Raw genomic sequence first — 24,122 nt, 5'->3', positions numbered from 1 at the left:
AATCCTTTTCAAGTTGTAATGCATGGCTTACTGTTAAAATAATTTTGCTTGTTTTTTAAAAACAAACACTGAAAATATAAAAAGGAAATCATCCTACATCAATATTATCAGCATATGGAAGATCATGATTTATCCAAAAAGCTAAACAGGGCATGTGAAAAGCCCAACACCACCATACTTGCCAACACTAATGATCAAAGCAATGGCCAACTGCTTTTTTTAATGAAAATCTACAGCCAGAGATTTATTGGAGCAATCCATTTATATTTGGAAAGCTGAAATTTGATTCTGTGATGGAAGCCAGCCCCCTAAGGTGTAACAGAGTAAATTAACCACAACCCTATGAAATCCTTGCAGTACTTTAAACACATGATTTGCAGGACCAACAGAGCTGCATTTGCATGTTTGCTGGAGAAGATAGGTGTTGGGTTAACTTGAACCAGCATACTTTTAACCCTCTAATGTATGTCATGTAAATGTTTTTTCATATGATTTCATGATGTTGTAATGCCACTTGCTCTGATCCAAGTTGAGTGCCTTAGGTCATATGATTTCATTTTCGGTGTAGTCTTCATTAGGCTAATTGGAAGTGTTACACGGTTCCTACAAATGTAGTAGGACTGTGAATTGGATCAACAAAACGTAATAATATAGGGACTGATGGCCTGTTTTAGATCTTGGTGGACGGGTTACTCCTTCACAATGGTGATAGATATCCCGTCCGCCGAAATATAAATCCCGTGGGATATAATGGGATTTATATTTTGAGGGACGGGATATACGTCAGCAATGTGACAGAGTTACCCGTCCGCCAAGATCTAAATCAGGCCCGAGTCAACTTATGTCATCAGTAAATGTTGGACTGACTAGCTCACAGTACACCATCTAAACTCCTAAACCTCCAGAGTTGTATATGCTGTTGGCAACCTCGAACAGGACTACCCAAAATCCGGCGGAATTAGTGGAAAAAGATCTAACACTTTCATTTGTCACTTTTGCATGCTCAAGGTTTCACAAAGAAAAGAGACAATAATCCATTCCTGAATGTTTATTGAAAAGATCTAACACTTGTATATAATGCATACGCTGAGATTATTAGACAATTGAGACACATCATTGTTATAAGCATTATTAGAAAAGTGAAAAATATAAGTAATTCGTCTATTTTGATTATTCCTCAAATTACTCCTATCACTCACTAATACCCCTATACGAGCGACAGCATGGTGGGAGTACCTTTCTGCAAGACCAAGTTGGAATGCTCTAACACCATGCCTTGGTGTAATATCTCAGGAAGCCGTCCTCCGTGTATTAACATATGCACTCTGTTTTAGTGTGCAAGCGTCTATAACTCTGCCAGAGCAGCTATCTTCCTTCTTAGAATATGTGTCGGGCCTGCAGAGCTGCTTCTCATTCACAGCTCTCCACAGCTTCAATAATAACTCTGGTGTGAAATGCCTCTTTCCTGAATTCAAAATGGGCACTGTTTAAAATAAAGCACCAGTCTTATCCCATTCTGCATGAGATGCAGAAAAACATATTTACCTAATATGGAGAGTTGTCTCTTACGAGCACAAAACAAAGCAATGACATTGCGTTCTAGTAAGTTCCCCTGAAACTACAGAACAACAATGTCTAAACAATAAATGAGTACGTGGCAGTTTGTCGTATTAATGAAAAATGTGTTTAAACCACCATCTTGGAAAGATGCTAAGTTAAAAAGAAAAAGTAAAATGGAGACAAAATGTAATCCATATTACAGAAGTTTGGGGAAAAAAAATGGCAGCTTCTCAGGAACTGCTGTGTGGTGCTGGGATCCAAATCTTCTTCAGGCATTGTTGAAGTATCCAGACAATGTAATTTGAGATGTGGCAGTAGCACCATCCACACATCACAAGTATTGTACTGTAAGGAAGATACCTTTGAGGTATTGATGGAAGGAACCAGTTGAATGTTAAGCAGTTGTTTGGATTGGGCCCACATTGATGGTAACTACAAAAAGCTCCTTTACAGCTTCTCACCCCAACATCCTTTTCCGGTCCAAGAACTGCATCGAATTTGAAATCCAACATTACTAGGAAGAAGGGTGGCTCACCAGAATGGCGATTCCTTGTGTCAAACTCTTGTTCTATTTTAGAGCTCAGACAGGAAGTAAGTTAATAGAGCAAAAGTTGTGCACAGCTTATGTGCACAGAGTGGCTAGTGCTCCTCTATATGCCATCAGCAGTATACACTCCACTGCAGAACCGTAGAACTCAATTTAAGTATACAAACAGCCACAATCTCATGATATATGCTACCATCCATTGCACACTGTGGACGCACATACGTTTATGTCACAACACGGACACTGTTAATTGTGACCACCCACACTTGCAACGTCTTTTCTGGATAAACTTAGAAGAATTCTCACTTCACGTTTGTGCTACATACATTACTGCACAATGCCCCTTAAAAAGAAAACTATGAGTAGAAAGGGTTATGGTCTTATAGGGAAATTAAATCTCATGCACAAACATGACTGGGTAGATTAAAATTGGCCCTAAAAACTGTTGTCTCTTATTGCGTTTACCATGCGCTTCCCCCATAGCAGCCCCTTTGTCACAATTTACTGCTGTAAACTCACCTCTCCAATCCTGATCCAATGCTATCCCCCCTCTGTTGACAGTAACAATCCTTCAGATCGCACTCGGTATGCATTGGCAGCTATCATGCTCTGCTATTGAAACCCGCTCTGTCACAGATAGGCACAGCAAGAGCCCCAGCTCATACCTTGTCATGATGCATCCACCCCACGGCCCTATGTTTTAAAACTTGAGACTTTTCACTAGTGCTATTAAAAACTGAAGAAAATGTTCATATAATTCTAATCACTCTTTTACTCATTAGATTCTGGCAGATGGCAAGAATGGCCCCCATAGTGGCAGTTCAGCAGCAGACCAGGCTTTCTTAGATTCTCTCGTGGGCAGTACGGCTCAAGTGAGTTCTGCAAACTCCAGTAACCAGGTATGTCCTTGCTTGACCTGCTTGTTAATACAATGGCGAAAACGACCTGTGTACAGCATAGACAAACTGTGAATGCTTTGAGTTAGTCAAACATGCAGCTTTTGTGGCCAAAATATTTTACAGTTTTGCTTGCCATTAGATAACATACTGTGTTGCTTCTCATTAACAGATTATTTTTTTAACAATGCGGTAATCTTGTGACAAAAAGTAAGAGTGTTTACATTATTAAAAAAAATGACAAACTATATTTCCTTGTTCTTCAAAATACATTGTGTGGCATCCATTTATCTTAATCAAATAGTTATTTTATTTAAACCTAACATTTGCATCGAATAGTTAGTGAAATATTTCCGGTGATCTCGGGGTGGCTATTTCACTGAAGAAAAAAGTAAGGGTTGTTAATAGATATGTCTAAGTGTGAGCTTGGAAGATGTGATTGAACAGATTCTATTGAGATGCTTATAAATTTCTGAACTAAAATTCTTTGCAGACGTTACTTTAACACACTAGATCTTAAGCTGGTCTATTTAAAAAATGCGGGAAGGTCCTGCTCGATTGTAGTGAACAATATATTACAGCGTTGTGGTTCCTGTGACCTGAGATATCTGGAATTAAAGAAAGTTTTAATGTGCCTCTAGGATCACTTGGACTATAATTTTGCACCCAGGAACGATAGTGTATTTGTATCACATAAGCAACCGCAGTTAGGCAGATGGTTGTTCGTATGATTCAGAGCACCTTAGGTTCACTGTCCATTGGTGGTAATGCTTGGTGCTCTAGTGACTAATTAAATCAAGATTTTTTTTTGGAAGTTCGAGGTGGACTGAATCACAAATCTGGTGGTATGCAGGTCTGATATTTATAGTGATTTTAAAAATGATATAGGGCATATAAGATATTCAGTGGGGAAATGTGGATAATTTGTAAAGCAGAAACATTTTAATCTGCCAGAGGGAGCAACGAAGTAAGGATGCTCAAGTAGGTATTCATTGAATTCAGAGACCAGGCTGTGCTGGTTTAGATTAAATACAGATTTAATTTCAAGAGTTTTGTGAGTCAGCCCTCTCTGGGATCCTATATTATTTTAAATATCGCCACATCCTGCATTCGATATCTAATAATAAATTGCATGCAACTGTGTACTTGTGATTAATTTGGATATACAGCTTATCTTTGTCAATAATGTAGTTGTTACTTTTGCAATTAAGTAGGGAGCGGACCAGCATGCTTTATGTTTTAACTTTGTGTTTTATTTTAAAAGATGTATAGACTTAATGTTTTTTTTCAGTCTTGAACAATTGAATGAATTGTTATTTCTAATTCCTGTGAGGACTATGTTTTAATTGAAAGCTCGTTGTAGTGTTGATTAATTTATACAAATAAATAAAACTAAAATAAATCTATCAATAGGAAAAGTTACAGTGATTAAAGCGGTCCCTCATTATTCTCTTTCACAAGTAAATCAAGCAGAGGAAGAAATACACCTCATACTGGCCTTTCTCTGTAATTAGTCTTGCTGAGAATATATTTTCAAAGATGCTGGCAGGAAGAATGTGTCCTGTATCAAATGTGGTGCTTTCTGAATAGGCTGGATACATTCTTTGTTGGGAGAGGATGTAGCCTAATGGCTAGGGCGGTCGACCTAAAATCTGGGGAACCGGGTTCGAGCCTCGGCAATGATGCTCAACATCCTGTGATTCTGGGCAGATCACTTAATCTCCCCGTGCCTTACAAAAATGAATGTATCCTCATGTAACGCAACTGGTGCTCATGTAAAGCGCTCTGATACCCGATTTCAGGTCAAGTTCGCGCTATATAAAACTTTGTGAAGAAAATCAGTATATGAATTAGATAACTGCACCTTAGCATAATTCATATCTGCTAGACACTTTAGCCTCCGATTCCTTACCTTAGAATATTCCTCAGTCATCAGACTGGATCCGGGAAATCTTGAGCAGTACCGCTGGACACCTTTATGTGGTGTTGATCGGCCCCCCTAATGGCGGCACCCATGCAGGAAGTAGCATGTGCGGTGTCCATATAGGTGCCACTCCAGCACACTGAAGTCAGTTATTTTCTTTCCGTGCCATAAGCGTAGATCCTGAGAAAGCTAACTTGTCCATTTTTTGGGCAATTTTTCGATGTTTTGTTCCCAGTGTGCAAATAGGGTAGTTCCCTAAAAAAAAACTGTGACCTGTGGTTCCTGTCATGGGCAGATGTCTGTGACGAGCCCCGCACCTGGTTTGCCTCTAGTGCTGGACCACAACTCCAAGGCCTGCTGTGACTTTCGCACCATGAATTCTAAGGTGCTTTGGGAGTGCTTCATAAAGCTCTTGGTCCCCCCTACACCAATCGACTCCAAGAAGCTTCAGATCCCGGTTGCACGGAAGATTCCAGGACTTCTTGCTGAGCAGTTCACGGCACTCATCATCATGCTCAAAGTCGTCATTGTCTGGTAAGTCACATAAAAAAATCTAAGAAGTATAAGCATTCTTTGAATTCTTCGCCCCATTGTAAGTTTCTTGTGCCCAGCGTCAACTCCGACGCCCACCAGAACTCAACCTTTTGAGTCAGAGACGGCCTTCATTTTTAGGTCTCGGCCTGGCGAAAGCAGCGCATGTGCTGCTGTGTCATGCAGCGGCCTTTTGGAATTTATACGATTCCAGCGTGCACGTGGGGGGACAAACAAGACAAAAGATGTGCACGCGGGGATTGGATGCTTTACTGGCGGCGTGATACACTGGGGACTTTTTCTTTCACCACCAGTAAAGGCAGTCCCCCGTGCACATCTTCTGTCCGTCCCATGACGGGCCGCGCTTGTTTCTATTGGCTCCGCCCTCTATTGTCATCCCCACACCCATCTTGCTGCAACGTGCCACTGTACGTGATTTTCACATGATGTTTGCTGCTTAATTTAGATGCCCTCTATTTTAAGCACCCGGCTCTTGCACATGCTCTTAAGAGCCCCGCCAAACCTTTGGCTCGGCTAACAGGCGTTCATAATCTCACATGGTTTGCGTGTATATGCGTGAGTTTCTGTACCTATGTGCATGTGTCCGTGCATATTACACCCGTGTGTGCATGTTCGTATGCCACGCTTGTGTGAATGTGCAGTTCGATCTCTATATGTATGAATGTATATGTATGTATGAATCTATGTATGTGTGTGTATGTATGCATGTGTGTTGGGGCCTGTGTGTTTATGTGCATTCTTTGATTTAAAGTTTCCTCTACATCGACAGTACCTAGAAATCACCTCCGCTCTTGTGCTGCTTTATAGAAATCCTTCTATATTTTCATTTACTTTCCACATTCCCCATTGTTGTATGAGGCATGGCGCACGGTGGGCCTCGTACGTTACATTTCACTCGAGGCTGTGTGTGTGTGTGTGTGTGTCTGCATGTCTCTTTCTTTGTGTGTTTACACTCCTCTGTGCGCGTGCGTCTGTGTGTCTTTAGGTGTTTATTCCCGTGTCTAAGTGGATGTGTTTTGCTCCGGGTGTGGGTGTGTTTATTTGAACCACAGCCTACATCTCGTTTCTACTTTTACGGCGCCAAAAGATGCTCGCTGCGCTAATCGGTTCTATAGAAATGCTCCTGGCTGTCCATTGTATCGCTATCTATCCCCTGCCAATGCCTGTCTTTGGAAGGCGCTATATGGCGGGGTAGGACTGCCCCGTACGTTATCGCTCACTCATGGTGCTGCGTGAGTGTTTCTGTGAGTTCCCGCGTGTGTCGTGCATGCGCCATCGGTGTGTGGGTTCCAGTTGTTAAGTTATAAACTAGAGTTCCCTTTTTTTGGTGAGAGGCCTTATGTCTGGGTACACGTGCATTGTTATCAGCATCACAGCTTTCGGCGATCACCTTGGCCAATAATCATTTTAGTCCACCCCCCCACCTGTCGCCCGTCAGTGGTCCCCTTCTTCGTGAGTGACCCCTGTCCCCACCAAAGTACATTTTCTGAAGCCCCTTCCAAGCACCCCTAAAAGATGACAGTAAATTGCCGCCTCTCTTCCCTTGTGCGTTTGTTGTAGTTCTGTGCTTAAGGCCCCACAAAGGCGCTATATCATGCCACTGCTATGATCTAATTCAAATTATCTGAAAGAAGCACGTTAGTTAGATTCCTCACCTTAGAATATCTCCAGGCGTCAGGCTGGATCCGGAAAGATTTTTCGTCAGCAATACCCTTGCGCGTCGCTAGGCGTCGTCTGCAGCTCCGCGTCCGTCGTCGGCTTCGTGATCGCCGGGATGACGTAGTCGGAGTACTTAGACGCCGCCTTCGCGCGCTGACGTCAGTTCTTCTTTTTTCCGCGCCAGTAAGCGCAGATCCGGAAAGAGCATACCCTTTTAGTCACTTTTTGACTACACTTTTCGAACTCTTTTGGTTCCATTTCCAGTCGACCTCGACTCTGGTGCCGGTAGGGATGCCCAGATTCAAACCTTGTGACTCCCGTCACCGACTGATGTCGGTCACAGGTCATCACCGCCGGTGTCTATTGCCTTGGGCCCAACCACGATGCCGAGTTGTGCCTCGACTGCCGGGCCTTGACCTCGAAGGCTAGGCGGGAGCGGTCCCGCAAGCTGCTCGAGATCCAGCAGTTGGCTCCGCGCCGCTCAAGGTCCCGGTCGAGGAGGAGGTCGAGGGACTGGTCGCGGAGCCGCAGCCATCACCGCGAAGACTTACCTGAATGCAAGGGTCGAAGTCCTCGCATTCAGGTAAGTCGAGGCACAGTAAGAAGTCGAAGAGGCGACATCGCTCTTCTGACTCCCCTCGACGGTCGCACGACTCGGCCGAGGGTTTGGGTGGCACCACCCGCGCGGCTCCATCGGAGCCGCAGGAGTCTCGTCCGACCCCATACCCTCCGGTCCCTGGGTCTGACGCGACTCCGGCGGAGATCAGAGACTTCCTCGTGGCCATGAGGAGCCTGGCTCCGCCGTCGACACCTTCAGGCCCCGCAGGCTCGACTGGGAGGCCTAGCGAGCTGGCGGCTCCGGCACAGTCGTCGACTTCGGTCCCGACGCCGCAGGCGCCCGCAGGATCCAGGACTGGAGCCCGGTCGACCTTAAGACCCGGTGCTGACCCCTCCGGTGTCGCCCTCGGTGCCTCCTTCGGACAGCGCCGTACCCCGGTTTAGTCCCGGTCCAGGCCCGGCGTCGGAGCGGCGCCGACTGGCGCCGGATACTTCGCCGATGGATAGACAGGTTCATCTTCCGCCCGGCTCCGACCCTTCCACCTGTATACCAGGAGTCTGATGACGGAGACGACTGGGAGGGGTCTGAGGACCCTCTGGCACAACAGTGCCAGTTATCTCAGGACTGGGCAGAAGAACCGGGGGATGCCAGTGGTCTTGATACCTCCCCTGACACTGGCTTCATCTCTCCTCCCTCCGTGGCTACGGAGGAGGGTGCTACGTATTCTGTGGTACTGCGCAAGGCAGCCGAAGCCCTCGGGCTGGAGCTTCCTACTGTGGCAGTGAGGACTAATCTCCTCCCTGAAGTGCTTCAACCGCCGGTAAGCTCCTCGGAGCCTTTGCTGCAGTTCAGTGAAGCACTGACCAACATTCTGATGGGCACCTGGTTCAAGCCCTCCACAGTCCCTCCTGTGGACCGGAACGTGGCCCACCGCCCTGCACTGGGCGACCCCAGTTTTCTGTCGGTGCACCCCATGCCCGAGAGCCTGGTTATCCAGGCCTCTACCTCCCAGACCTCCTTCCCGTCCGCTCCCCCGGATCGGGAATCCAAAAGGTTGGAACAGTTTGGGAAGAAACTGTTCTCCTCCCTTAGTTTGGGGTTGCGGTCTATCAACACTGCGTGCCTTTTGGAACGTTACACCCACTCCTTGTGGGATACGGTGGAGGACGTGCTGCCCAAGTGTCCGGAGGAGGCCCGGACACGGCTCGGCCAGGCTCTTGCCGAGGGGCGGGATGCGGCGCGGTATTCAGTCCGATGTGGACTGAATACCACTAGGCTAAGCAGGGCAATTGCGACCACGGTGGTGATTCGTCGTCACACCTGGCTGAGATCCACGAACTTCTGTGGGGATGTCCAGAGCACCCTCATGGACATGCCCTTCGATGGCCGTCGCCTTTTTGGCGACAAAGCAGATAGTGCGCTGGAGCGCTTTAAGGACTCCAGGGCTACAGCCAAGTCCTTGGGCCTCTCGTCCCGCGCCCGCAAACTTCCGCTTTTCGTCCCTTTCGTGGCCAAGGAAGGGGCGCCCCCTCACGTCCATCTAGCAACAGGCCGCAGAACCAGCCTCCACGCGGATGTGGATTCCGCCGAGGCGGAGAAGGGGGACAAAGAGCCGGTCCGTCCACATCTGCCACAGCAGCACCCGCCTCAAAGCCCTCCTAGTCCGAGCTTTCAGGCCCATTCCACGCCAGTGGGAGGCAGAGTTCGCCATCACTTGCTCCACTGGCGTACCATCACATCAGACAGGTGGGTTCTGCAAATCGTCCGAAGGGGCTACTCCCTCCCCTTCGAGGCGACCCCTCCAGCCATGCCACCGCAGTACCGCCGCATGTCGGGGGATCACTTGCAACTTCTGCAGGAGGAAGTTATGGCCCTCTTGGCCAAGGGGGCCATCGAGCGCGTTCCTGGCCCAGAAGTAGGTCCGGGTTGTTATTCCCACTACTTTCTGGTTCCCAAGAAGGTCAAAGGGGGCCTACGCCCTATCTTGGACCTCAGGAGCGTCAACGCCTTCCTCCGGAAGGAGAAGTTCAAGATGCTCACCTTAGCTCAGGTTCTGGCTGCCCTGGAGACTGGATGGTAGCGTTGGACTTGCAGGACGCTTATTTTCACATCCCCGTCCTGCCGGCCCGCCGGCGGTTTACGGTAGGCCACGAGCGCTTTGTTTACCGTGCTCCCCTTCGGCCTCACCAGTGCCCCTCGGGTGTTCACGAAAGTGATGGCGGTGGTCGCAGCTCACCTGCGCAGATTAGGGGTTCCAGTCTTCCCCTATCTCGACGACTGGTTGTTGAAGGCGGGCTTGCCCCAGGCAGTCGTCTCCCACCTCCAGACTACGGCCGACCTCCTGCATTTGCTGGGGTTTTCCATCAACGTGCCGAAGTCGCATCTGAGTCCCTCCCAGGAGCTCCTCTTCATCAGAGAGGTTCTGGACTCGGCGCAGTTCCGGGTCTATCCTCCGGAACAGCGGGTTCGGGATATTCAGGCTCTGATTCCGATCTTTCGGCCTTTATCCCGGGTTTTGGTCAGGTTGGTGCTGCGGCTTCTGGGTCTGATGGCCTCCTGCATCCTGCTGGTACATCAAGCCAGGTGGCGGATGCGGGCTCTGCAGTGGGACCTGAAGTTTCAGTGGGCCCAGCATCGGGGCAACCTATCCGACCATGTCTTGATCTCGGAGGGCACTGCATGGCAGTTGCAGTGGTGGCTCACGGACCGCAATTGGGTCAGTGGCAGATCCCTCTCCCTTCCCCAACCGGAGCACACAGTAGCGACGGATGCGTCCCTCCTGGGATGGGGGCGCCACATGGGAGAGGCGGAAATCAGAGGCCTCTGGTCTCCGGCGGAGTCCCGGCTCCATATCCACCTACTGGAGCTGCGGGCGATCTGGCTTGCACTGAAGGCATTCCTTCCCTCTGTTCGGGGAAGTGTAGTGCAGGTGTTCACGGACAACACCACCGCCATGTGGTATTCCAACAAACAGGGCGGGGTGGGGTTGTGGACCCTTTGTCAGGAGGCTCTGCGCCTCTGGACATGGCTGGAACATCAGGGCATCACCCTGGTGGTTCAACACCTGGCGGGCTTTCTGAACGCCAGGGCAGACGAACTCAGCCGCCGGTGCATGATGGATCACGAATGGCGTCTGAACTCGGACGTGGCGCAAGACCTCTTTCGACAGTGGGGAGAGCCTCGGTTAGATCTATTCGCCACCGAAGAGAACGCGCAATGTCAGCAGTTCTGCGCGTTGGAATTTCCAAGGCGGCACTCGCTCAGAGACGCTTTTCGTCGCGAGTGGAGTTGCAGGTCTGTTGTACGCCTTTCCGCATATACCACTTCTGCCCAGAGTGCTGAAGAAGATCAGGCGCGACCGGGCCCAAGTCATCCTTGTGGCTCCGGATAGGGCACGAAGATACTGGTATCCTGAGCTACTCAGTCTATCGATCGATCGTCTGATTTGACTGCCTCTTCAGGAGGACCTTCTGTCGCAGCAGCAGGGAACGGTCCTCCACCCGAACCTGTCCAGCCTCCACCTCCATGCGTGGAGATTGAGCGGCGGCAGATGCCATTTGACTTGCCTCCTGAAGTCTGTAATGTTATTCTGACAGCCAGGCGTCCCTCCACAAAATCGGTATACGACTGCAGGTGGAACAAATTTGTGGCATGGTGCACAGCAAAGGCTGTGGATCCCCTTTCCGCCCCTCTTTCTGAGGTTCTCCTCTTTCTTCTTTCCCTGGCCCAGCAGGGCTCTGCTCTGGGTAAATTATTGTGGTTTCAAGTTCCACTATCATTCATAAAGTCTGGACTGGAGGCCAACTACCGCCTAGGCCGGAGGTGTGAAGTTACCAAACACAGGAGGCTCCAGACCGCAGCAAGCACATCACCAACCATCGACAAGTGCGGTCAAAAATACAACAGGTTTTATTTCATTTATTGAAAATAAGACAGGAAAGTGACTCTACAACTTACATGTTTAACATGCACTTCGAAATGTGCAGCTATTCCGTCCATTTAGCACGCAGTCACCGGAAACGTTTCTTATGTCACTTTTTGTTTTCGTGCATGTGTTCCGGTTTCCGGTTCATGTTCGCAACCTTGTATTTACATCGCTTGGTCCTTTGGTTTTACAGAGAACCCCCCAATGTGCACAAAAGGCCTCCTGATTCCATTTATTAAGATTAAAAAAACAAAAATGTTTTCACATTTTCGAAACGCGCCTCCATTCCCAGGCACGTGGATTCCGCGAGTGAGATTAAGTTAATTTGTCTGTTTGTGTCAAATGACGAGTGGTTCATAGACCTCTCTACTCTTCGGAGACACTCATTTATGAAGTCAAGCTATCTGCTGTGTTTGAGATGGCGAAGTCAGCTGCAGGCGAGGTTCTACATCCGTCTATTGCAAGTGCAGACCGATTCACGCCCGCTCTCTTCATGGTGTGTGACCGAGAGGACGCAAATAATTCATAGAGAGGCAGAAATGGCATTATAGTGCTGAATGCCTACGGGTACGGGTTTAGGCGCTACAAAATGGTATGGATTAGGCCGAAAAGAACAACGTAAGCGCACTGTAAGGCGACAAAGTCACAAACTTGTGTGACTCCCAGGTGGCGGCTCTTGCACCAAAACTACCCGTATTTGAATTTATATACATTAGGAGACACAATCCAGGATTTAGCTGTATAACACCGTCATATGAAATTTTAAAATATGTTTTTAAAATGTTCTAGTTACCAATAGGTAGGCAATACCAGTAAAACTTCATGATGCGTTTTCCACCTGAATAAGATAAATGTAATCGGCACACCAGAAGTAGGCCGCTGGTTTTTAACCCAATCTTGTTTTGTGTATTATTAGTAATAAACAAATAACTCCCTTGAGGCCCTGGTTAAAAAGTCATCAAGTTTGCCCGCCTGAGCTAAGGTGTGTTCAGCCTCCGAGGGAAGGCCTCCTCACCCGGCAACACTGCTTTTTACCACATAAGCGAAGGCCTGCCCGGCAGCGCACCGGTGTCAGCAACGTGCGGTGGTGTTTCATAAACAAGCATTGAAAATGCAATAGGTCTCGCCTTTGATTAAGTTAAAGCCATTTACTTTGCTAATGGTATTGTATAGCAAAGCAAATGGCTTTAACTTAATGAAAGGCGAGACCTATTGCATTTTTAATGCTTGTTTGTGTTAGTCCCTGTGGCGATTAAGATTGGGGAGGATTAAAATTGAGTTATCTTGAACCCATGAAAGAGCCCAAGGATAACAGGTATGAGTAACTTGCAGATGCAAGTGGTTTGGACACCTCTCCAAACACTGATTTAGTCACTCCTCCTAGTGTGGCTACGGAGGAAGGGGCTTCACTTGCCATGGTGGTAAGGAAGGTGGCTGATGTCCCGGACCTTACGCTGCATTTTGTGGCATTTAAGACAAATGTCTCTCTCTCTCTCTCTCTCTCTCTCTCTCTCTCTCGAGAGAGAGAGAGAGAGAGAGAGAGAGAGAGAGAGAGAGAGAGAGAGAGAGAGAGAGAGAGAGAGAGAGAGAGAGAGAGAGAGAGAGAGAGAGAGAGAGAGAGAGAGAGAGAGAGAGAGGTTCTTCAGCTGGGAGTTGCTCCACAGAACCTTTCCTCCCTTTTCATGAAGTCCTCTCGGATGTCTAGCTCAGGTCATGGGCAAAGCCCTGCACAGGGGCTCCTGTGCACAGGAAGAGTGCCCGCCGCTATTGCCCCACTCCTGGAGAACTAGCTTTCCTCGGCCAGAACCCCAGCCCGGAGAGTCTGGTTGTGCAATCTCCACATCAAAAGTCAACCCTGGCATGCTCCCTACCACACCACCAGTTATGAAAATCTAAAGGCTGGACACCTTCGGCAAAGGATGTTCTCTTCAGCCAGCCTTGAGCTGCGGTTTGTGGACACTGCATGCCTCTTGGTCTGGTGTTCCCATTCAGTTTGGGATTTGGTTGCTCAAGTGCTGCTCATGGTCTCGGAGGAGGCAGCAAAGTTCCCCATACACTGCGTACAGGATAAGACCGATTCACTAGGCACAACGATTGGTTCGTCTGTGGCACTACTTTGCCACACCTGGCCGAGGTTTACTAGCTTTTCGGGGGGTGTCCAGGCATCTCTTATGAGCATGCCCTTCAATGGCACTTGTCTTTTTTTTGGTGATTTGGCGCTTAAGCACGTTTAAGGACAAATGGGCCACCACCCGGTTGCTGAGACTCTACACGGCCCGTGCCAACCATTCTCTTTCTTTCGCCCCTTCTGTGGCTATGGTAGGGACTACCAACTACATCCATTACTGCCCAGCCACCAGAGCCAACAGACTCCCCAGAACTTTTGTGGACATGGTTCCCAAAAGCCCCGTGGGACTCAAGGCCAGAGATATGCCCAGTACACCACCCTGCCAGCCGCAGCCTCCAAATCCCTTTACTATGCAGTCTCACCATCACGGGCAACCGGTTAGCAGCAGGATCAAGCACCACCTGCCCGATGGCAGTTCTTCATCTCGGACGAATGGGTGCTTTAAATTGTTCAGTAGTGGTTAAACCCTTCCTTTCCTAGAAAACCCGCCTCCCATGCCACCATGCCCAAACCGGCTTATAGAGGACCATCTCCCTGCTGCTATAGGAAGTGCTGTCTCTTTTGGCCACAGGAACCATTGAGAGAGTGCCACCATCAGAAGAAGGCTGTGATTGATATTCCCGCTTTTTTCTGATGGTGAAAAAGGTCGAAGGCCTCTGCCTTATACGAGACCTGCACCATCTCAATTTCTCCTTGAAGAAGGAGAAATTCAAAACACTCGTGTTAGCTCAGGTTCTGTCTGCCCTGGATCCCAGAGATGGGATGGTAGCATTGGACCTGCAGGGTGCCTATTTTCACATACCCATCTTGCCGACCCACAGAACTTAACTGTGGTGTATGGTGGACCATAAACCCTTTAAGTTTTCTACGCTCACTATTGACCTTACCAGCACCCTTTGAGTGCTCACAAAGGTGATGGCAGTGGTTGCAGCCCATCTACGGAGTCAAGGGTCCCAGTCTTCCCCTACCTTGACGACTGGCTGTTGAAGGCGGGCTAGCCCCAGGTGGTCATCACCCACCTCCAGACTACAGTGGACCACCTGCATTCGCTGGGGTTCACTATCAACATGCCGTAGTCACACCTGACTCCCTCTCAGACATTCCCCTTCATCTGAGCCATTATGGATACGATGCAGTTTCAGGCCTATACTCCATAGCTGCAGATCTAGGATATTCAGGCTATGATTCTGATGTTTCAGCCTCTATCCTGGATTTCGGTGAGACTGACTCTGAGGCTAGTGGGCCACATGGCCTCCTGCATTAGGATGCAGGTGACACATGCCCGCTGGTATATGCAGGCTCTGCAATAGGACCTGAAGTCCCAGTGGGTGCAGCATCAGAGGAATCTTGCCAAACTGATCCAGATATCCAAGGGAACGGCAAAATATCTGCAGTCGTGGCTTACGAACTACAATTGGGTCACTGGCAGACCCCTCTCCTTTTCCCACACAGAGCTCACAAACGTTACAGGTATTTCACTTCTGGGTCGGCCATATACACCAAAATAATCTCTCAAAAATTGTTTTCAGTGCATTTGCAGGGGCTTATTGAATGGCCCTACTGTCACAATAAATGCACTTCAAATCAGTAAGATTATTCATTTAATCATTTTGTGCATTACACAAGTAGAACCACAATACAAATGCTTGGATGGGTGCTACAAGTGACGGATAAGTGTAAATGAAGATAAGTGAGTGAGCGAGGTGAAAGCAATAAAAACAATACAGTGTACATGATAAATAAATGCCTTCACCATCAGGACACCAAAAATAAGGTAGAATCCACACAAAATGAATTAATAGGATTTCTTAGAATCCGACAGTCACAAAGTTGAGGTTTTGACCCCTTGAAATTATTTGAACTGGATCTTTCTCAGAATAGGAACACCAGGTGGACAATCAACTCTTCGTTGTGTTCGCCGGAGCAAAGAAAGGAAAAGTAATGCAGAAACGGGTCATCTCCAGATGGATTGTGCTCCGCATTAAGATATGCTATGTAGTGGCCAAGAAACAACCCCGAGGACTTATGGACTCATTCCACCAGCGCCAACGCTCCGACCACTGCATTAGCTCGCAGCTTTCCCATCCTGATCATCTGCCAGGTTGCTACATGGGCATCTCTGCACACATTTACCAAACACTAGTTCCTCGACAGTCGGGCCCGTTGCGACCATTTGGTCCTCCAGGATTTCCTGGTCTAGTCTATGCTAGGGTGGAGCCTATATAGGCGCTGCACATGTAACTTCCGGCGTGACTGACGTGGAGCCGATCAACGCCACCTACCGGCATGCAGAGGTACTGCTCAGGATTTTCTAGATCCATTCTGGCACCTGGGGAATATTCTGAGGTAAGGAATCTGCGGCAAGATAGTCTCTACTAGATAAGGTGTTACCGAAGGTAAGTGACTTGTTCATCATGACTTGTGTCTTTTTATGGCACACAAGCTGCTTACAAGGGTTTTAAATTCTTTCAGTGCCTTTACAATATTTAAGCGTAGTTGGTGATGGTATTTGGGTACTCCTGTCAGGTTTCTCTTAGCCTCTTGATATGCAATAAACCTCTTTGCTCATAGGATGTCAAGCAGCTTTGTTCTAAGGAGACACAACCAGCCATGTATGTCAGTTATCCACTCTACTGTTTGCTTTGGCAACAGAACAATCAACATTTCTTCTCAGGCCAGCAGAAGGCTAATTTCCAAAGGGTCCTCTTTATTGTAATCCGATAATCTTTAACTGTGGTTTACATGAGGAATCTTCAAATATACCTTCCATCCAGTTGTACATAAGTGTGGCCTTATCCGCGCTAACAACAAAGTAGTGCCAAGTTGGAGCTTCTGAGGTTGACCAACTTGGTGTGGAGCAGTGGTTCTTAAACTTTTGACTACTATGGAACCCTGCTTAATCATTACTGAAATCCGGGGACACCCAATGAATCATTACTGGAAGCCAGGGACCCCAGCCTAAGCAATTTTAATGGATTTAACCGCAAAACAATATTATAAGCTATATTCACAAGCATTAATCAAACAAATAAACAATGAAATATGTCATTTAATTCCCAAATAAATATCAACATTTTAACTTTAATGGGAAGTTTGGAGTATTTCTAAATTCTTAGGATACCAACTTAATATTTACGTCCTAATTTCAAATTCCTCTCATTTACAGAACGTTTTAATATTTTCAATTTCAGTTTTGCTTCTTTATTTATATACACCTTATTAATCAGTTAATATTTTTATTCTAAGCAGTCGCGATCCCCCAGGGTACCTGGACCACAGGTTAAGAACTGTTGATGTTGAGCATTGCTGAATTGTCTGCATGTACTATTCTGTTGAGAAATCCCGATTCTTTGGTCAATCCATTACCCTATTTTCCTCTTGCACTTTTCCACATACCACCAAGTAAGAGGAGAGGCAACGGAGATGGATCCAAAAGAGTGGTCAATTTCTATATTGACCTCACTGAGGAGTTCGGAACCGATGACCAGCTCTTTGTAGGGTATGCAGGCAATAGAAAGAATAAGGCCATCCAAAAAAAGGCTCTTTCGGGGTGTATTATTTCATGTATCAAGATGTGCTATTCACTCACACACAAAGAACTACTGCAAGGCATGAGGGATTATCCTCCCAGAGCCAAGTGTTCCACCTCCGCATTGGTCAGTAGAACTCCTTTGGCTGAAAGTTTTAGAGTGGAAACATGGGTATCCCTTTTAACTCTTGCTAAGCACTACCGCTTGAATTCAGAAGTGTGACGGGCAGCCATGTTGTTGGTTCTGTCCTCCAGAACTTCATTATTTGGCCATCTCTTAAAGTCCCCATCTCCAAGAGATGTACGGCTTGGTAATCTATTCATGGTGGAGAATTTGCAGTTAGAAGTATCCATCAGAAGAAAGTTAGTTAGCTTTGGTAATGATCTTTCTTGTGGATGCTCTTTCTAACTGCAGATTCCTCCCATCTCCAGGTCTTGAAGGATGTAGGCCCTTTTAATAATGACCTGAAAAGATGCTGTCCACAACAGGAGAATATGTGCAGGAGCTTTACTGGAGAAGCAGGTACACAGGTATAACAGGCCCAGAGGATCAGCACCAACTGAAAGACATGGTGTTCTAATCCTCTGTTCCCATACATTCCAATACAGCATTACACTTGATAGAGGGACATAACAATTCCAGTATTCTATACCATAAATGCAGAACACTACATATCCCCCCCCTTTTAAAAAAATAATGATGGGAGCAGTGACTAATAACGAAGTCTGCTCCGAACTCTTCTAGCTCTACAACTTCTCTGTAAATTTGTCTCAGGAGAACTCATAGGCAGTGAGCTTGACATATTACCACGTTGTGAGTTTTTGGCCAGACGTGAAACATTCCACCATTGACCATTTTCAAGGCGAACAGCATGGTTATTAATCTCAACAATATTGCGAGGTTCTTTCCTTTTTGCAGTAACAAGGGATCTTTGACCCTGAATAAATCTCCTACTGCAAACTTAACCACTCTCCTTTTTCCAGAGTGACAGAGCTTGTCATATTTGGAACGATTGGAATTGTCACTGTTAATTTTAGCCCTAGAGGCCTCAGAGGATACAATACAGTCACCCTCAACAGCCTTCAGTTTCCAAAAGGGGCACAAAGAAGAAGAAACTTTTCTACCCCTCATCAATTCAAACGGAATCACACCAGAGACAGAGTGGGGAGTGGTCCTATACGCCCAAATCATGTTTCTCACCACAGTTTCACAATCACCATTACTATTAAGAGTACTCTACACACATTCAACCAGAACCCTATTAAACCTCACAACTTTACCATTCGATTGAGGGTGATAAAGAGGAGTGCAAAGATGTTTCATACCTAGTTTGGCCAGAAAATCTTGCATGAAAACCGAGGTGAATTGCATCCCCTTATCAGTTAATAGCTCTTCCAGGACACTCTCTCTGGAAAAAACATCCTGCAGAAAACGAATGACAGCCTTGGAATTGGGTTCAGAAACACTTTACCTCCACCGATCTCGAAAGGTGGTCAATTAAAACAATGAAATACTTCATGCAATTGGGTAAAACATGAAAAGGACCAAGAAAGTCAACAACTCTTTGCCAAACTCTGGCAGGACACGGGACTGGTTTGGGAGTGCTGGTAGTGAGATGCTTGTCACTGTAGTAGCATTGGACACAATTCCTGACTATATCATCAATGTCACGGTCCATACCGGGCCACCAAAAATCATTTCTAATCCTATACTTGGTGGCATTGATACCCAAGTGTCTTGAGTGAGCAGTTTCCATTATTCTCATTCTGAAAATATCTGGGGGAATGAGTTTATCTCTGACCAATAAATAATTTTCAATAGAAAGTTTGTCAGTAATGTTACAGTACGATTGTAAATCAATGGATAGGGATCTCTCCTTAGGCCATCCCTTAATAACAAAATCCATAACTTGCCTTAAGATGGAGTCATTGGTAAGAGCATCTTGCCAAAGTGACATGTCATGACAAATGACAGTGTCGTCAACATTGGCAATGATACATTCTTCGATGTCATCAGGGATCTTCGGATTAGTTTGAGAATCGTCAACTGGAAGCCTGGATAGAAAGTCCGCTTTAACATTCTTTCCACCAGATATGTGGATCATAGCAAAATTGAACTCCAGCAGTTTGGTGGACAACCTGGCCAGTCTAGCCGTAGATTTTTTTTATCTTGACACCAGAAATAATGTCCACTAATGGTTTATGGTCAGTCCTTAGCCAAAACTTCCTTCCAAAAATGTAAGACTTAAACTTTTCAAAGCCCCACACACAAGCCGGCATTTCCTTTTCTATAACAGATTACCTTAACTCCACCTCTCTCACTCTCCTAGACACAAACCCTACAATGATTTCCTTATCGCAATCCATTTGGGATAATACAGCACCCATGCCATAGGCACTCGAATCAACAGTGATAAAAGTATCACAACCCTCTACGTAGGCTTGGAGAGCTGGAGCAGACAAAATACATTCTTTGATTTGAACAAAATGCTCCTTACATATGGCTGTCCAAAGTGTTCTAATCCTCTGTTCCCACATATTCCAATATAGCATTACACTTGATAGAGGGGCATAACAATTCCAGTATTCTATCCCATCAATGCGGAACACCATATGACCCAATTCAATTGCTGCACTGTGTCCTTACAAAATTGATGTTGTTCTCACCCTTTCTCCTCTGTCGCATGGATTGATGTCGAAAAAGCTCAAAATGTAGCACTAACATTTTAAATAGTGAATACAGTAACATGCAGATACTGTTTTTTTTTTTTTAAACCTGTGACCACTCTTACCTTGCTGTCAAGGCCTAGAAGTGGAGCTGTGCCAGACCCTGAGTAAGCATAGTTTTCGCATAGTTTTCCACATTGCCCCACAAGCTCCTTCTCTTTGTCTTCTATTCCACTCGCATATCAATTTTCCATAAAACCTACAGAAAGAAGTATAAATTCTTTTGAAGAGAGTACAGTCTGGTATTATGCTTAACTTTCTTCATTTAAAAACTCAACCAGGAACTGCAAGTATAACAAAGGCTAAATTGCCCATGAGCCCTTGGAGGGAAAAAACCTTATCCAATCAAGAAAATGTTTAGCATTTCTCTCCTCTGATTCATATCCCTGCACAAATTCTTCTTTCTTTGTTGTGTTCTGTTCTCATTCACCTCCATTCCCATGTTTTAAACAAAACAAACCAATGAATAGATAGATCTACCAGCTTTACAACTAGTGCCACAGCTCAACATCACCAGTTCACCCAGAATACGTACAGATCATGTTGACCTTTAATCACCACCTGGGCTAAACCATGGACAAACAAACACACTTGGCAGAATACCACAAATGCACTCACTACATAAGCTTTCACAGTATATATTGAAACTATACAGTGATGGAAACAATAAATTAGTATCGTAGTAACCCCCAAAAAATGGAAAACACTACCTTCATGTTGCCCTCTCTAAAAGACAAGAGCAGCATAATATCTTTTAATAAAATCTACACTTTCCGGTTTGTTGGTATAGAAAATTAATATTTCAGTCAAGGCTGACATTTTGCTTATTTAAAATCTTCTCAAACACCATGAAGAAAGCTGGTCTGTGGAATTATATTAACTAATTAAAAACGGAATAACCGGAATACCACACTGAGGACATTGTCTTCTAAATTGGCCTTGGGTGGAAAAGCCTTACAAACAATATCTCCTTGCAAGAATGAGCTCCAAAACCTGATCGATGAACACAAGTTTGACGTATTATCCCTCACCTGGAAAAAGTTTCAAAAGAAGCATGCATACTGTCTCCTGACTTTTATCAGCAATTCATGCAGTGGTTACTCCCACTCCTTCCTCATAAGATGTGAGACATTGAATTACAAGTTTAAAGATAAAAAAATGTGATGCACCTCGGAGTTAGTCATGGAGAAAATGCCTTAACACTTGACAATTTTTTTGCGTGAAGGGAGGCATAACATTGAGTTCACATGTACATACTGTACTGAAAGATGTACTGAGATTTTCATAATCCTGCCAAAGGATTTTTTTTTTACCGCAAAGTCATGACCCACTGGTAAGAGTATCTGAGAGCAGGTTGTCTAGGCATTGTGTATAATTTGTACTGATCCCTAAAGGGATGAAACACCAAATAATGTTCCCAAACTATAGTACTCTCCATGAATTAATGGTCTAAAGATATCTTAGGGCTTTACGTATTTCGTATCGTATAGGTTTGGCATGTTCCACCAAATTCTAAAAGAAAATTCAGGATATGTAGCTGAAGCAGGATGAAGCAACATTGCACACATGTAAATGAGGCACCCTAGAATGATTTGTAACTCTTGATCATGCCTTGTGTTCAAGATTCCTCAAGGAAGAGAGCATATTGATACAAAAACATTGGAATTTCCCATCATGCCCCGCAAGTATTGGGTCAAAAAGGAATCCCAACATTTGGGGCAGAAAGGTGAGAAAAATCTAAGAAAGGTCCAGAGGAACTGGAAACCACATTTCTCTGTCCATAGGGGGGCTATCCTGGCCATATCTGCCTCATGAATTGTGCTGGGACTCAGGAAATACATCTGGAGTAAAGTGGAGGTCCTGGAGAGAAATCAAATCCCTGACAAGTACCAGTGATTAGACACCTTGCACCTTTATCCAACAAGAAACTGAAACAACAAACAAGGAGGCAGTTGCCTGGATGCTCATGATCCCATACTCTGAAGCTCTTTGAACTTGTGCCTGAGAGCAGAATCAAATTACCTCAAGTCCAGAAAACTATCAAAAATCAAACCTTTTAATTTGGGGTTCTGCTAAAGAGTCATGACAACTACTGTTTACGAGGTTTAATGGATCAGGTACTACACCACATGTTCGGTTAAACTTTTTCATTCCACAATGTGCAAATCAAGTTGCTTTTTCAGTGCTTTGTAGGCATATGGTCATAGTATGCTGTTAAATAAAATTCCAATATAAATAAATATTCCTTTAAGGCTAACATCCTGACACTGTCAAAAGCTAATCCATAAAGTCTGGTTACCTTAGCTGCAAATCGAAAACCCTTTGCTCACATGACAAATCTGCCCTATTCTCTATACTATGACTGTTATGTCTGATCCATACAACTAACCTAAACAAATAACATTAACCCAATAGAAAAGGTTCAGATATAGACTGAATATCGGGAAAAAAACTGTTGAGTTAAGTAAATATTAATCACCCCTAATGAACATTCAACAATTTCGATCTATTTCCAGAGCAAGAGTTAATTTAAAGGCAACAAAAATATTCCAATAGTCCCCCCCCCCCCCCGCCCACCCCTGCTGCGCTGCTTCTACTGCCAGGTCTAAGAGACCTCACCAAAGAAGATTACCCAAATGCCCAGGTTCTTCCACATTGTCAATTTTGGAGGTGTTCTGCTACTTAGTGGGGTATATTAAAATTGCATCTAAAGTTGCTCCGTCAGAGCTCTCTTTGCCAATACCTCCGAGATTTTAGCACAAATCTTCCTCTCTTTGTACAGGAACTTTAGGTTTCTACAAATGTAAACATGACACCTAAAATAAAGGCTTCACTTTAAACTTCTCCACAACAAAGGTCGTGACCTAAACTCCACTCCATTTGTTGAATCACTTCTCTTCACCTTCTCCATTCTGATCAAAGGCCCAGAAGAAACCTGTGTTCGAGGCATGTGGGCTGCTGAATTCATATCTGTGCATAGATCGCCGCCTAGTGTTGGGTCCGGATGTTTGCACGTTGTTGTCCTGGAAGAGTCTTCGAGGTATCCTGGGATAGGTGACTCCTCCCCTGGACTACAGTGCGCATGGGCATCCTCTCCATCCTCAGATTGTTTTTTTCCGCCATTGGGTTCGGATGTGCTATCTTAGCTCAAGTTAGGAAAAACTTTATCGAGGCCAAAAGGCCTTTAGTTCGCGTCGGTACTGTTTTCTCGATCGGTTTCGATACTCCTTTGTTAGTTTAACAACTTTCAGCACCGACTTTTCGCTTCTTACCGGCCCATCGACGACATCGACGATGGAATCGAGGACACCGTTCAAAAGATGTCCGGTATGCAATGCGAAATATCCCCACATCGACGTCCATCCGGTGTGCAACAAATGCCTTTCGCCGGATCACGACGAATCGACATGCATGGCCTGTGCCCGGTTCCGTTCAAAGAAGACTCTACGGAATCGACGAGCGGCAAGACTCGAAGCGCAGCACGCGGCACCGGCCCCGGCAGACATCTTCAACGCCGAGACCGAAGATGTCGAAGAATTGGAGATCCTACCCTCCAGTCCCGTTTCCGAACATGACTCCGGATCGAACGACGTCGACGAATCACTCTTTCGCAGAGATGAAGACGACACCGAGGTAGGAGACTACGATGAGGCCTTAGGGGCCGAAGAGAGTAGCTCCAATGACGAGCAAGGCCTACCCGTTCAGACTGAAGAGAGCCCAGTGCCACAGTCTATGGCTCCGGTCGAGGGATCGCCTTCGGGCCTTACCCGAGACCTATCCCGCAGTTCTTCGGCCCCGCCCTCGGGCCCGGCCTCGGACGTTCAGCGGCAGCCATTATTACCTAAACCGGCTGGTTTCCCTTCTTCCAAACCGAAACCGAAAGCTGCACTGGTTCAATCGAAACCGAAACCAAAAGTGGCGCTGGTCGGATCGAGGCCTTTCACACCTTCGACGCCAGCGAAGCGCGTCGGCACCGAGCGCACCAAGCCAGACTTCGGTGCCGAACTTGAAGCGGCCGACATCTGAGTCGGCATACGGAAAAAGGCCTTCGGTGCCAACAAACCTGATCGGTTCCCGGCGTCGACGCCATCGACTCCGACACCAAAGGGCACACTG

At 46.2% G+C, this 24,122-nt stretch overlaps 1 protein-coding gene across 2 annotated transcripts in view; it reads left to right on the top strand.

The window, feature by feature from the left end:
* The window catches only part of SNX9 (sorting nexin 9), a 730,362-nt gene that overhangs the window by 313,443 nt on the left and 392,797 nt on the right, over positions 1–24,122 (top strand). For both annotated transcript variants that reach the window (XR_014963143.1, XM_085612219.1), the window contains exon 4: positions 2,890–3,006. Coding sequence is in view for 1 of the 2 variants with exons in the window: in XM_085612219.1 (XP_085468345.1) it covers positions 2,890–3,006 (117 nt within the window). In the remaining variant the exon portion in view is untranslated. The remainder of the gene's footprint in view (positions 1–2,889; positions 3,007–24,122) is intronic.

This window comes from Triturus cristatus, chromosome 6 (assembly GCF_964204655.1).
Source record: "Triturus cristatus chromosome 6, aTriCri1.1, whole genome shotgun sequence".
Taxonomy (NCBI): domain Eukaryota; kingdom Metazoa; phylum Chordata; class Amphibia; order Caudata; family Salamandridae; genus Triturus; species Triturus cristatus.
This window is presented reverse-complemented; position numbering and strand designations above follow the sequence as displayed.